General features: G+C 33.2%; 1 protein-coding gene across 2 annotated transcripts in view; it reads left to right on the plus strand.

The window, feature by feature from the left end:
* Positions 1-10,984, plus strand: part of LOC127873252 (multiple coagulation factor deficiency protein 2 homolog) — a 33,790-nt gene extending 22,806 nt beyond the window's left edge. The window contains exons 4-5 of one of the 2 annotated variants that reach the window (XM_052417031.1): positions 1,827-1,941; positions 6,435-10,984. In XM_052417031.1, the coding sequence (XP_052272991.1) occupies positions 1,827-1,941; positions 6,435-6,492 (173 nt within the window). In that variant the 3' untranslated portion in view covers positions 6,493-10,984. The remainder of the gene's footprint in view (positions 1-1,826; positions 1,942-6,434) is intronic. The other variant, XM_052417030.1, reaches the window with a different exon arrangement.
* The last annotated feature ends 944 nt before the right edge of the window (positions 10,985-11,928 follow it).

An 11,928-nucleotide genomic window follows, 5' to 3' on the forward strand; every position in this document is an offset into this window, starting at 1 on the left:
AGAGTAAAACAATAAAATAACCCCTTTTTTTGCTTTTCTTCGTTAAATTAAAGCCATGGGAACTGACTAGATTTTCCATCTTGGATAAAATTGACGTTTTCGTGTATCTTCATATTTACGTTTCGTGTCAGTTAAGCGTCGGATTCTTTTTTATTAACTGATTTGTCGAACAAAAATCCGAACTTTAACAAAGCCATTCTTTAAATTACATTATCTTGTCTGCTACGCAAAAATGTTTTCATTGACGACACCGATTTTCGATAGAAGTCGTAAAATCATGCTCTACAGTTATACGTCACTGCAGAAAATCATTAATATTCATAACAACTTGACCAAGTGAAACAAGCAATTTCTGCAGGAAGCTCTCCTTTGCGTCTAAAAATAGCGATGAATCGTGTGAATGCTCCGCGTTTATTTAAATATACTAGTTTTGTTTTAATGGTAATAACGGATACAAGAGTAATTTTACACATTTAAAGTAAAGGTTTTCACAGCAGTTATTTATAGTTATATGAATCAGTATAGATTTTTGTTTAATTTATGTACGACCAGTCGGACAAGCTAGCCCGCAGTTTTACTAGCCCGACCACCGATCTTACTAGACAATGTCTGTCGGACGTGCCTTAGTGTCGAACCCTGTGAAGCTGCACATTGTGAGTGGTGGAAGTTCAAGGTCATCCTTCAAGGTCAAGGTCATCCTTCAAGGTCAAAGGTCAGCAAAAAAATAATTCAAAGCGGCATTCTCATGAAGCTGCACATCGTGAGTGGTGGAAGTTCAAGGTCAAGGTCATCCGTCAAGGTCAAAGGTTAAAAAAAATAAAATATTTCAAAGCGGCGCAATAGGGGGCATTGTGTTCCTGACGAAAACATCTCTTTTTAAAGTATTCTTTAATTTATGGAAACTGTAATTATCTTGCCTTTAAAAAAAATAATTAAACATGGTCTCACTAGTTTTTATTAGCGAGGCTGTTTTCGGAGAAAACCCGAGCTATTGTCAAAGCCAGCTCGACGTCCGACGTCCGCCGTAGGCGTCGTGCTTAAACCTTAACATTGGCCATAACTTTTTAAATATTGAAGATAGCACCTTGATATTTGGCATGCATGTGTATGTCATGGAGCTGCACATTTTGAGTGGTAAAATTTCAAGGTGAACATCATCCTTCAAGGTCTAGGTATGATATAATTACAATTTCTTTGATGTTCATTAGATACCTATGGACTTATGTTTTATTATAATATCTTTGATGTTCATTACATACCTGTGGACTTATGTCCATAGATACATGATCAACTCTGGTTATGATCTCTTTTAAACCACAGGCCTTGGAAGTCAGTGATGTCTGACATGGTCATAATTGACTGTGAGACCCTCCCCCCCCCCCCCCTGGTTGGATTGGACAAAATTCAAGGGAAGTAATAACCTTTAAAGGGAGATGATTTCTATACCTGCCAAATGATAAATAGAAATTTTATTTCAACAGTAGGGGGCATTGTGTTTCTGACAAACACATCTCTTGTTGGGTCACTAGGTCAAAGGTCAAGGTCACTGTGACCTCTAAAAAAATCTGACAAGCTTTCACAGCCGAGCGTGGCACCCATAATGCGGTGCTCTTGTTTGAATACCTGTAATTTAATAACTGGTACATTAACCTGTGTTTACCAAAAAAAAGAAATAGTTTGCGACTGTGTCACAAAACCTTTTTAAAAAATGGTAAGTGTTGACCACTTGGTATCAACCATGATGGACTGACTCTCTGCATACCAAGTACTTGTGTTCATTTAGTATTGCCCTTGGCATGACATTATTAAGGTTGGTGATTTTCTAGAGGAACCTGACAAAGATACCGGTAAACCAAGGCCACCACCTCCAACCTTGAGTGATAAAGATATTGAGGGTATCATAGACTCAATACTGCAACAAGACGATCTCAACAAAGATGGGTAACCATGGCAATAGAAAAACAATTGCATGAAGCTGCTTGTTTGGGTGTTAAGTGATGAAATACTGAGATTTCCATTTATTTGTTAGGAAGAAACTGTATGCAATTTTTACAAAGACATTGGTATGGTAATGGTGTTCTAACCCACATCAATGTTTTAATGTAACAATGTTGTATCAGAATATACATTGTATAAAAAAAGGATGCACAAGTTGTAAGCTCACCCCAATTCATGCATTCCTTCCAAAATAAAACTGGTTTTATAGCTTTGGGATTTGTTTCAACATTGTTTGCCAGTTTTACATTGATTTTATTTCAATTGTTTGAACAGTTAAACATGTGATTGTTTCGTTTAAAAGGCATCATTGCAAAAGTAAGTGTCCAGATATATTTCAAATTGTTATCGACAGTAAATTTTGTATTGCTTTCACAGTTCACAATTCTTTGGCAGTTTAGCACAACCAAATGTTTGCTTGTTGTGTGGATGCCATTCTAACACAGAAAGTGATACTGCTGTAAATGCTTAATATTTCTGTATGAGATAAATAAGTTTTTGTGAAACAAAATGCTCGCCTAGTATCCCAACAAGGTATTATATTAGGCTTATTGTATGGGATGTACTTAAAGTAATGGAATTCAAGATACAGACAATATTTAAATTAATATTGTCTACAAATGACAATTATTTGGAATATGTATCGTAAAACTTGACAAAGCTGTCAATTATTAAACAGATCGATAGCACATACATGAAACACAAGCTATGTTCACACCTGTATTGCACCCAACATTACATAATCACACGTTAACTGTGACTTCCCCAGTAGTAGTTATATTTGATTCAGCAATATAATGGAGAGCGTTATATTGGAGTTACAGTGTAGCAATATGTCTCAATACACTATGCACCTGTAATGAAACAAAGGACAGTATGTAAGCTTATGCAAACACATGGACCAGATGACCAACATTTGGCAAACAGCCTAAGCGGACCAAGCAAGAAACTTGTGTTTCAATCGCAGCGTGAAATGATATGTATAGAAGAATTAACATGTCAGGGTCAGTCACTAACTTGCATCTTACAATGGTATGCGTAAGGTATGGTAAAAATGTTACTCAGTGAACAAGAAGCCATGACAGGTGTTGCTCTATAGGTATATATATGATAAGGTACTAACACACGGGTCTGAGAGTAGTTCTCTTATATACAATGCTGTTCTGAACTTCTACAACATGTTTGCTTTTTGGTGTGGGTGTTTTTATGTGTGCCCCATGTTATGTGTTAAATGTTTATTGCATGTTTATGATTGTATTTCTCGATCCTATTTGAATTATTAATGAGATAGCTAGCATAAGGCTTGCATAATAGGATTGATAAATACAGTTGGAACCCGATGGCTCAAACTCCATGGGATCAAGAAAAAAAGTTTGAACCATCCAAAATTGCAGCCAAACGATTTCTTATATATGTGTTTTTGTACATAAGTCTTCAATTGATTTGCATCACCAGTAGAAAAGTATTCATACTGCCTAAACTCCTTATTGCTTTCTGCTTATGAATTGATAAGAACCAAATATGTACTTAATATATTAATTAATAAATATATGAAAAACAGTTACACATACATCAAATGATCAAACAAATATCATAATATAAATGTCTAGAAGATCAGCTTGTTTTTACAAAGCACATTTACGGGTTCGTGTAAGAAACAGCACTAAGATACGTCATAGAAATAGGAAATACATACACATCACAGAAATATTATACATCACTCTTTATGTGTTTGTTAGTTTTTAGCTCACCTTTTAGCTTTTGTGATCGCCTTTTGTCTGTCGTACGTTGTGCGTCGTGCGGCGTCAACATTTGCCTTGTTAACTCTGTAGAGGCCACATTTATTGTCCAATCTTCATGAAACTGGTCAGAAGATTCATCCTAATAATAACTTGGGCGAGTTCAAAAATGATGCCCTTTGGTTGAAAAACATGGCCACCAGAGGGCGGGGCATTTTTCCTTATATGGCTATAGTAAAACCTTGTTAACACTCTAGAGGCCACATTTATTGTCCAATCTTCATGAAATATGGTCTGAAGATTTGTCTTATTGATATCTTGGATGAGTTCGAAAATGGTTACGTTTGCTTGAAAAACATTGCTCTCAAGGGGCGGGGCATTTTTCCTTATATGGCTATAGTAAAATCTTGTTCACACTTTAGAGGCCACATTTATAGTCCGATCTTCATGAAACTCGGTCAGAAGATTCATCCCAATAATATCTTGGACGAGTTTAAAAAATGATGCCGGTTGGTTGAAAAACATGGCCGACACGGGGGCGGGGCATTTTTCCTTATATGGCTATAGTAAAACCTTGTTAACACTCTAGAGGTCACATTTATTTTCCGATCATCATGAAACTTGGTTAGAAGATTTGTCCCAATGATATCTTGGATGAGTTCAAAAATGGTTTTGGTTGCATTAACAACATGGCCACCAGGGGCGGGGCATTTTTCCTTATATGGCTATGTATGACTTTAGTAAAATCATGTTAAAACTCTAGAGGCAACATTTATTGTCCAATTTTCATGAAATTAGGTCAGAAGATTGGTCTCAATGATATCTTGGATGAGTTGGAATAGAATTATGTTTGCTTGAAAAACATGGCTTCCAAGGGGCGGGGCATTTTTCCTAAAATGGCTATAGTAAAATCTTGTTAACACTCTAGATGCCACATTTACTGTCCGATCTTCATGAAACTTGGTCAGATGATTCATCCCGATAATATCTTGAAAGAGTTGAAAAATGATGCCGGTTGGTTGAAAAACATGGCTGCCAGGGGGCGGGGCATTTTTCCTTATATGGCTATAGTAAAACCTTGTTAACACTCTAGAGGCCACATTTATTTTCGATCTTCATGAAACTTGGTCGGAACATTTGTCCCAATAATATCTTGTTATCTCAGGTGAGCGACTTTGGGCCTTTCAGGCCCTCTTGTTTAAGAATGACATGATGTCAGTTTGTGTTGTCGCCCAGATATTTCTTTGATGATGTTGTGAGTCTTCACACTCTTCTAGAAATTTCCAGATATGTATCGCATCCCATGCTGATTTCACGGATGTCTTCCGTTGTGGGTTTAGTGCGATGTTGTTTACTTCCTCTGACTATGTGGCCGTATCCCCCTTGTTGTTTCGACTCTATTTACTATTAAGTCTTTGATAAGTTATCAACAGCTGTGGCAGCAATTATAGCGTGGTCCTAATCGATTAACAGCTTTATGCGACTCAAAGTTTAAGCCAAACAGAAGATTTGAAAATTGTAACCTGAACTGAGAAAACATTTCAAGCAATCAGATAATGCAATCCTTGCAAGTTAGAGCCAAACAACAGAAATTTAAATGAATATAGAGCAATAACCAATTGGCGCTTTGAAAAAATTTCAGCCAACCGGAAATTCCAAGCCAAGCGAGTTCAAGCCATAGAGTTTCGACTGTCGTGTGACTTACATAAACATGCTTCTTTATTGCGTATAATTATTATAGAGACCTTAATTCTGCATGATTATACAGAGTTTGATATTTGTTTTGGAAGACCAGTCACTAATTGAGCTTAAAACTCTCTGGACATTTAGTGGAGCATTGGCAATTGATGTATTTTCACTGCTTAAATAATTATCAAGCAATCTAACAATGCAAATTGCATTATCCATCATATTAAAACTTTCAACACTACTAAAGAATTGTAATATTTTAAGATTCTTGAGGTCTAAACACCATATGAGTGATTCTTCAGTGACAGTGCTTGAAATTTATTTTTCAAATGTATTATGCTGCCCAGCACAGGAAATGCATCTATTGCTACACTCAAATACTTCTCCAGAAAAGTCAACTCAATTGGTGACTCGCCCTCATTATAAAACAAAACTGTTATACTATCAGGCTGATAATGTTTTTAATCTTAATAATGGCTTGTTGTTTCAACAAGTTTTTAACAATATTTAATCTATTTAAAAATATTGAATAAATGAACAAGAACATGGTACATTGTATTTAAAGAATATATATGCTGAAAATAAACGTGTACACATTCTTGTTTTTAACTTTTCATGAAAGAAGTAAATGAAAATGTTAGTCAATATTCAAGTGAATTAAACATGTTTTGTAATAAAGCACACTTTCTTTAAAACCTTTACCTTGAGGGGTTACATGTCACATTGTGTTTGTGCTTTTTTCAGGAAAACTTAAGTAGTTCAACATAACCTTATAATAGAATTCATGGGTTAAAATTGCCACATGGCATTCAATAACATATTTAATTATTAAACTCCTACAATATTTCCATAAATTTGGTTTTAACAGAAATGTAAGAATTTACTGATAAATTAATGCCTTTATGTGTACATTTAAAGTGAATAGTGTATAATATATTCATCCTTTTTTTACTAATTTATTTTTTTGTGATTTTGCTTTTACAAAAATAATTAAATTGTATATTGTTCCAGGTACATTGAATATATGGAGTTTGTGACGGCACAGCGTAAGGCCAGAGGAAAAAACTAAACCACAAGAGTGATCTCCCATAGTCTTACAAAACTTGCCTAAAGTGACTTCATCATATTTCAGATATAATTCCAAATATTTTATTATCCATGTGATACTGTTACTTTAATCAACATTTTATGGCGTCAAACTTAATGCTTGAAGCACAATTTATAATCTTGGTTCTGAATGATATGCATTACTCAAAACATACATGAAATGTTCCGCCATCAGAGAAGATGTCTTTATTATAAGGCCTAAACATATGTTTGTTTCCACATTTTGTGCCAACTTTTTAATGTATCATGGTATTTCATGTTGAAGTCTATGCTGCCTTTCATCGCAAAATACTTTGTTTTCCATCATGTTTGCTACTCTTGGTCTTATTTGCTTTCTGAAGGAATATTAGTGTTTGTTTTGGTTCAGTTTTGCAAGCTTTAAGATTATAAATACTAAATGTTGCATACACATTTGTTAGTATTCACAGTGTGTTTTTTTCACAACTTTTGGAATGGGGCCTGTTTGCTTTGGATTGGAGAAAAACGCGTTTTTTTCACTAAAATTGGGAAACTGGTGTATTTTATTTTTTTGCAAACAAAATTTTAAAAAATGACAATACCGGTAAGTGTTTTCAATATTATATTTGTTTAACCCATAGAGCTTCATATAGGGAAAACAGCTAAAAGTTGCATGTTTGTATTTATGTGTTTTTGAAACCATCCATGTAAATTTACGGCAGTCATTTGGGGGAAATATAAACTTTTTGACATTAGAAATAGGACCGAATATTATCCCCAAAATTGACTGAAAAAACAACAGTGATTCTTTTATTGACCTCATGGACATTTTAATTCTAAAGTGTCTAGTTTTGTCTTCATATCTATCCTTCTTTGTACAGAACTTAAAAGAAACAAAAAGCTTTGCCTCTTTTTGAATTTAAACAGAAACTGTTTAAATGTACAAGATATGTGATAAACTTAGGGAGCTGTTTCAGGTTAAGATGTGTTTCAAATGTTCATTAATTCTCCTGCTCAAATACATCATAACACAAGCATATAATAATGATAATATAACATTTTATAGTAGAACTGACTGAAAATATTGGTTACCTTAACTGGTGAGGATGATCAATTTTGTCTTCAACCTTTTTTATTTTGACTTACAATACCTTAGTATTATAAAGATAGTCACTCAGTTCTCACTATACCTTAGTATTATAAAGATAGTCACTCAGTTCTCACAATACCTTAGTTATATAAAGATAGTTGTTCAGTGGTAAATTAACACTACTGAAATTATGTTTTCTAATTTGAGGTTGATTTTGTCTTGATTATACAGATATCAAAAGCGTATTTGTTTTTTAATTACTTTCTAACTTTGTAAAATCCAATTTCTTTTTAGAGTTAAAAGCATTCAATTACTGACTGTTTGAATTTGTTCTAGTCGTATAGCTTTGTCAAAACATTCTGGTCTTAATATATTCTGAAAAAATATTGTGTATGCGTTATTGTCTTATAAGATACATGTATTAGTTAGAAATTTTTAGTTCCATTATCATTTCATGAATGTATTTAGTAAGCAGACTGGATTTTAATGCATTTTAAAATATGGGCCTTGCTCTGTGAAAAAGGGGTTTAAAGCATGTGTGTAAAGTGTGCAGAACACACAGGCTAATCAGGGATGACGCTTCCGGAGTTATGATATTTGTCATTTAAAGAAAGTCTCTTCTTAGCAAAAATCCAGTTTATCAGAATTAGTTGTCCCTGTCTAGCCTGTACGGACTGCACAGGCTAATCTGGGACGACACTGTCCACATGCTTTAAGCCCCCTTTTCATATAGTGTGGCTTATATTTATATTCACAGTTACAAGAGTTAAAGCATTGTCTGATCAACAGTGTGTTGTATATAACTGTGCAGTTTTTTATGTTAGTATGATGTTTAAGAGAAATGTTAATGGTATGTATTTGAAACAATTGCACATGTTTGATCATGCTAGCCATTACTTTGTACTTCAGTACATTTTGGTATACAATTCCATAAGAATAATCAATCAATTTTAACGAGACATGTTTTTATGACTGGGCCAGCTTCCTCATTTAGTTGAGTGCTGGACTACACATCCCAGAATTGCATGTTTGAGTGTGGATTCAGCCACATAACTTGTGATGTGATAAGTCAAAAATGTATTATGTGATTGGTTAATACATTATGATGTGATTGGTCAAAAAATCTTGTGTAGGAGTAAAACCAAATAAAAACATACATTTTCATATGTATTTAATATATTTTAAATGTTTGCTTAAAGCTTTACATATTTCCCATTTACACTTTTTTGTTTCTTTCATAATTGATTTCAAGATATATGTTTCAAGGGGTTTATAAAGCATCTTAAAAAATTACTACATCAACTTATTCTCCAACAGGGAAGTATAATTATAATCATCATGAAGTCTTCTTTTAATGTTTTCAACATATTTCTATTATTTTCCTGTCAGCTTTTTTTAAATTTGTGTCATTCTAGTTCAGTGGAATATTATTTGTGTCATACTTCCCAATCAAAATGGACTTGCACTTAGAGGTATTTGTATATATTGATTACATCCTCAACATATTACAGTAAGCTTTCATACTTGATGAAGTGTGCTCAAAAATAAAGTAGTAACTTACCTAAAATGCATAATGAAATTGACCTCTGTACAAATCAACTAAGTAAATTGCATTATGTTCGGTATTTGTGCGGGCATGGTATTATGATTAAGTTTGTTACTGATGATAGATTATCATTCAAGCTGCTCATGTGTTGAAATCCATGTTGGATATTTACATTCAGATATATTATTATAATCTTATGGCATGTATGCATGCATTTGTAAGGTTAAATGTGAAACTATGTCACATAATGAAATACTTGGTTTATGTCATTTCATCATTATATAGAAATAATCAAATGCATACAGATTACCCGTTGAATCTGTTTATGTTATTAGCTGTTTAAGTACTTGCCTATAGTTAGAAACTTTGTACAAATTAAAGTACTAGGAGTCAAACATTATTGACAGCATATTATGTTTGCTTTATCAGTACATTTTTATACTGTTGCATTTATAAAAGTTATAGAAAAATTCTTAAATGACAGCATATTATGTTAACTATATCAGTACATTTTTATTTGTGAGCAAAGCTCACAAATAATATAGACGCAATTTTGCAAATCAGTATGGGCTTAGCTATGGTAGGAACCGTAACCCATGACTGCCTGTGTGGATAACTCCAGTAAAGCAGACGATGAATGCTAAAAGCCTCTGCTTTAACCACCGTATCTACCTGTTCTCACTTGTACAGTACATAGAGTTTATTTAACAACTTGTAAGACAACGTTGGCCAGTCTAGTGTTTATCATTGAAATCTGTACATATTTGCTGCTTTCAGGGAAAATGGGGCTTAATCATGTCTAATAAGATTAGTCTGTGCACAACTGATTAGCTGTATCAATGATTTGAAAAAAAACAACACACATCTCAACCTGTGTTTAAGACACACTCTTTATAAATTTGAATGGGTTGTGATCATCTTGCGATATTAAAAGCTATAACATAATTTTGAAAACTAAGTTGCGTCTAAGATTATACAACAGCGAACAAATTCAGTGCCTTCAGCGCTTTGATTAAACTGTTGCATTTATAATAGTTCATAAAAAATCCTTAAATGACAGCATATTATGTTTGCTATATCAGTACATTTTTATACTGTTGCATTTATAATAGTTATAGAAAATCCTTAAATGGGTTTTCAATCTTGTCAGCATTTTCCCTGAATAACCATGAGGCTGCGTCATGCAAAAATGGGTCTTATGCCTAGCCCAGACCAGCCTGCGCATCCGCAAGGTCTGGTCAAGAGCTTTCATGTCGGCCTTAAAGGTACGCAAGGTTTCATGGTATTATTAGCAGACAGGATGGCTCCTGACTAGACAGCGCTTGACGTGCTTGCTGGTCTGAAACTATGCTGGCTGCATATGACATAAGACCCACTTTCGCATGATGAAGATCCTATTGGAAAAGGTTTATGAATTTAAAAAATTGTAGACATTTATTTTTGATATGGATTGCACAATGTTTCCTTTTATTAAAAAAGTTGTGTAACCAATAAATAAGTTTGATGGAAATAAGTTGTTGAAAAGTTGTGATTCTCAATAATTTTGTAAATAAGAACTTGCTAAAAAGTCTTAATGTTTCTCATTTATTTTTAACTAAGTAATGGCAACAGTAAAAATAAAAAAGATATCCACAAGAAAAATAAATTATGTTAAACATGTTTAAATATAAATAATAACTATGAAGCAATACGACCATGGAAAACTTAGCATTCCACTATTTGTTTTGTTTTCATTGAGATGTTTGATGTTAAATAACCCAGATATATCTTTATATATTGTACTTGTTTATGGTGAATGATTTTCTTCTTGTCTTTTATTGAAGTGTCAATGGTTCTATGTATTAAAGGATTATTTAAAGACATGTTGTGGTTATAAATGCAGTAAATATATATTTAGTGAATTCCCAAATTTAGCTACACTGCAACGAGACTCTTGCTCATTTCTAGAGGTTTTTAAAAATTAATTAAAAGTAATTAATTTGCGATTCTACATAACTTTCACAATTAACCCTTTACCACTTATATACATATTTCCACGCATTTGTAGTCCCTAAAAACTAAAAAAGTTGTATTTAATTTAAGACCATTCTTACTCGAGTGTTTAAGGCTTCATGTTCAACCCTTAGATACTGATGAGCAGCAAACAGCATAAAACCTGAACAGACTGCGAGTTACTCCCAGGCTGTTCTGGTTTTATGCTGTTTGCACATATTCATTTTCACTTTGCTTCTGAATGGGAAAGAGTTAAAACGGGGGCGCTGTTCCAGTACATTGAAATAAAACTAAAACCGTATTAATTTATGTCACAAATATTTATTAACATATTTACGATTTCAAAATGATTGTCATGTATAAATGGAATGATAAAAATGTTAACGATAATTAATAACTTATAAGTACACAATAAAATAATATACGTTAATTAATCACATATATACAGAATTCCGTCAGAAGTAAGACAAATAACATAATAATAATTCAGATTTACAAAACTATAAACCGTGATATAAATTATCTATCTACTAAACAGCTTTAACATTACGCCATGGACACATATTACACATAATTAAAATGTAATTTAAATTTCCTTTTTGTTGAAATACTGTACTTAATTCAATATTTAATACATGTTACATAACGGTCAATTTAAAAAGAACGCGGAAAACACTTACACTTAACTTACCTATTTGTTGAAATACTGTAGTTTATTCAATATTATATACATATTACATTTCATCAACGTAGAAGCATTGTTATTTGTGTGCGTATATTTTTCTTCTGCGGCAATCAGACGAGGTCCCCCA

This window comes from Dreissena polymorpha, chromosome 3 (assembly GCF_020536995.1).
Source record: "Dreissena polymorpha isolate Duluth1 chromosome 3, UMN_Dpol_1.0, whole genome shotgun sequence".
NCBI classification, from domain to species: Eukaryota; Metazoa; Mollusca; class Bivalvia; order Myida; family Dreissenidae; genus Dreissena; species Dreissena polymorpha.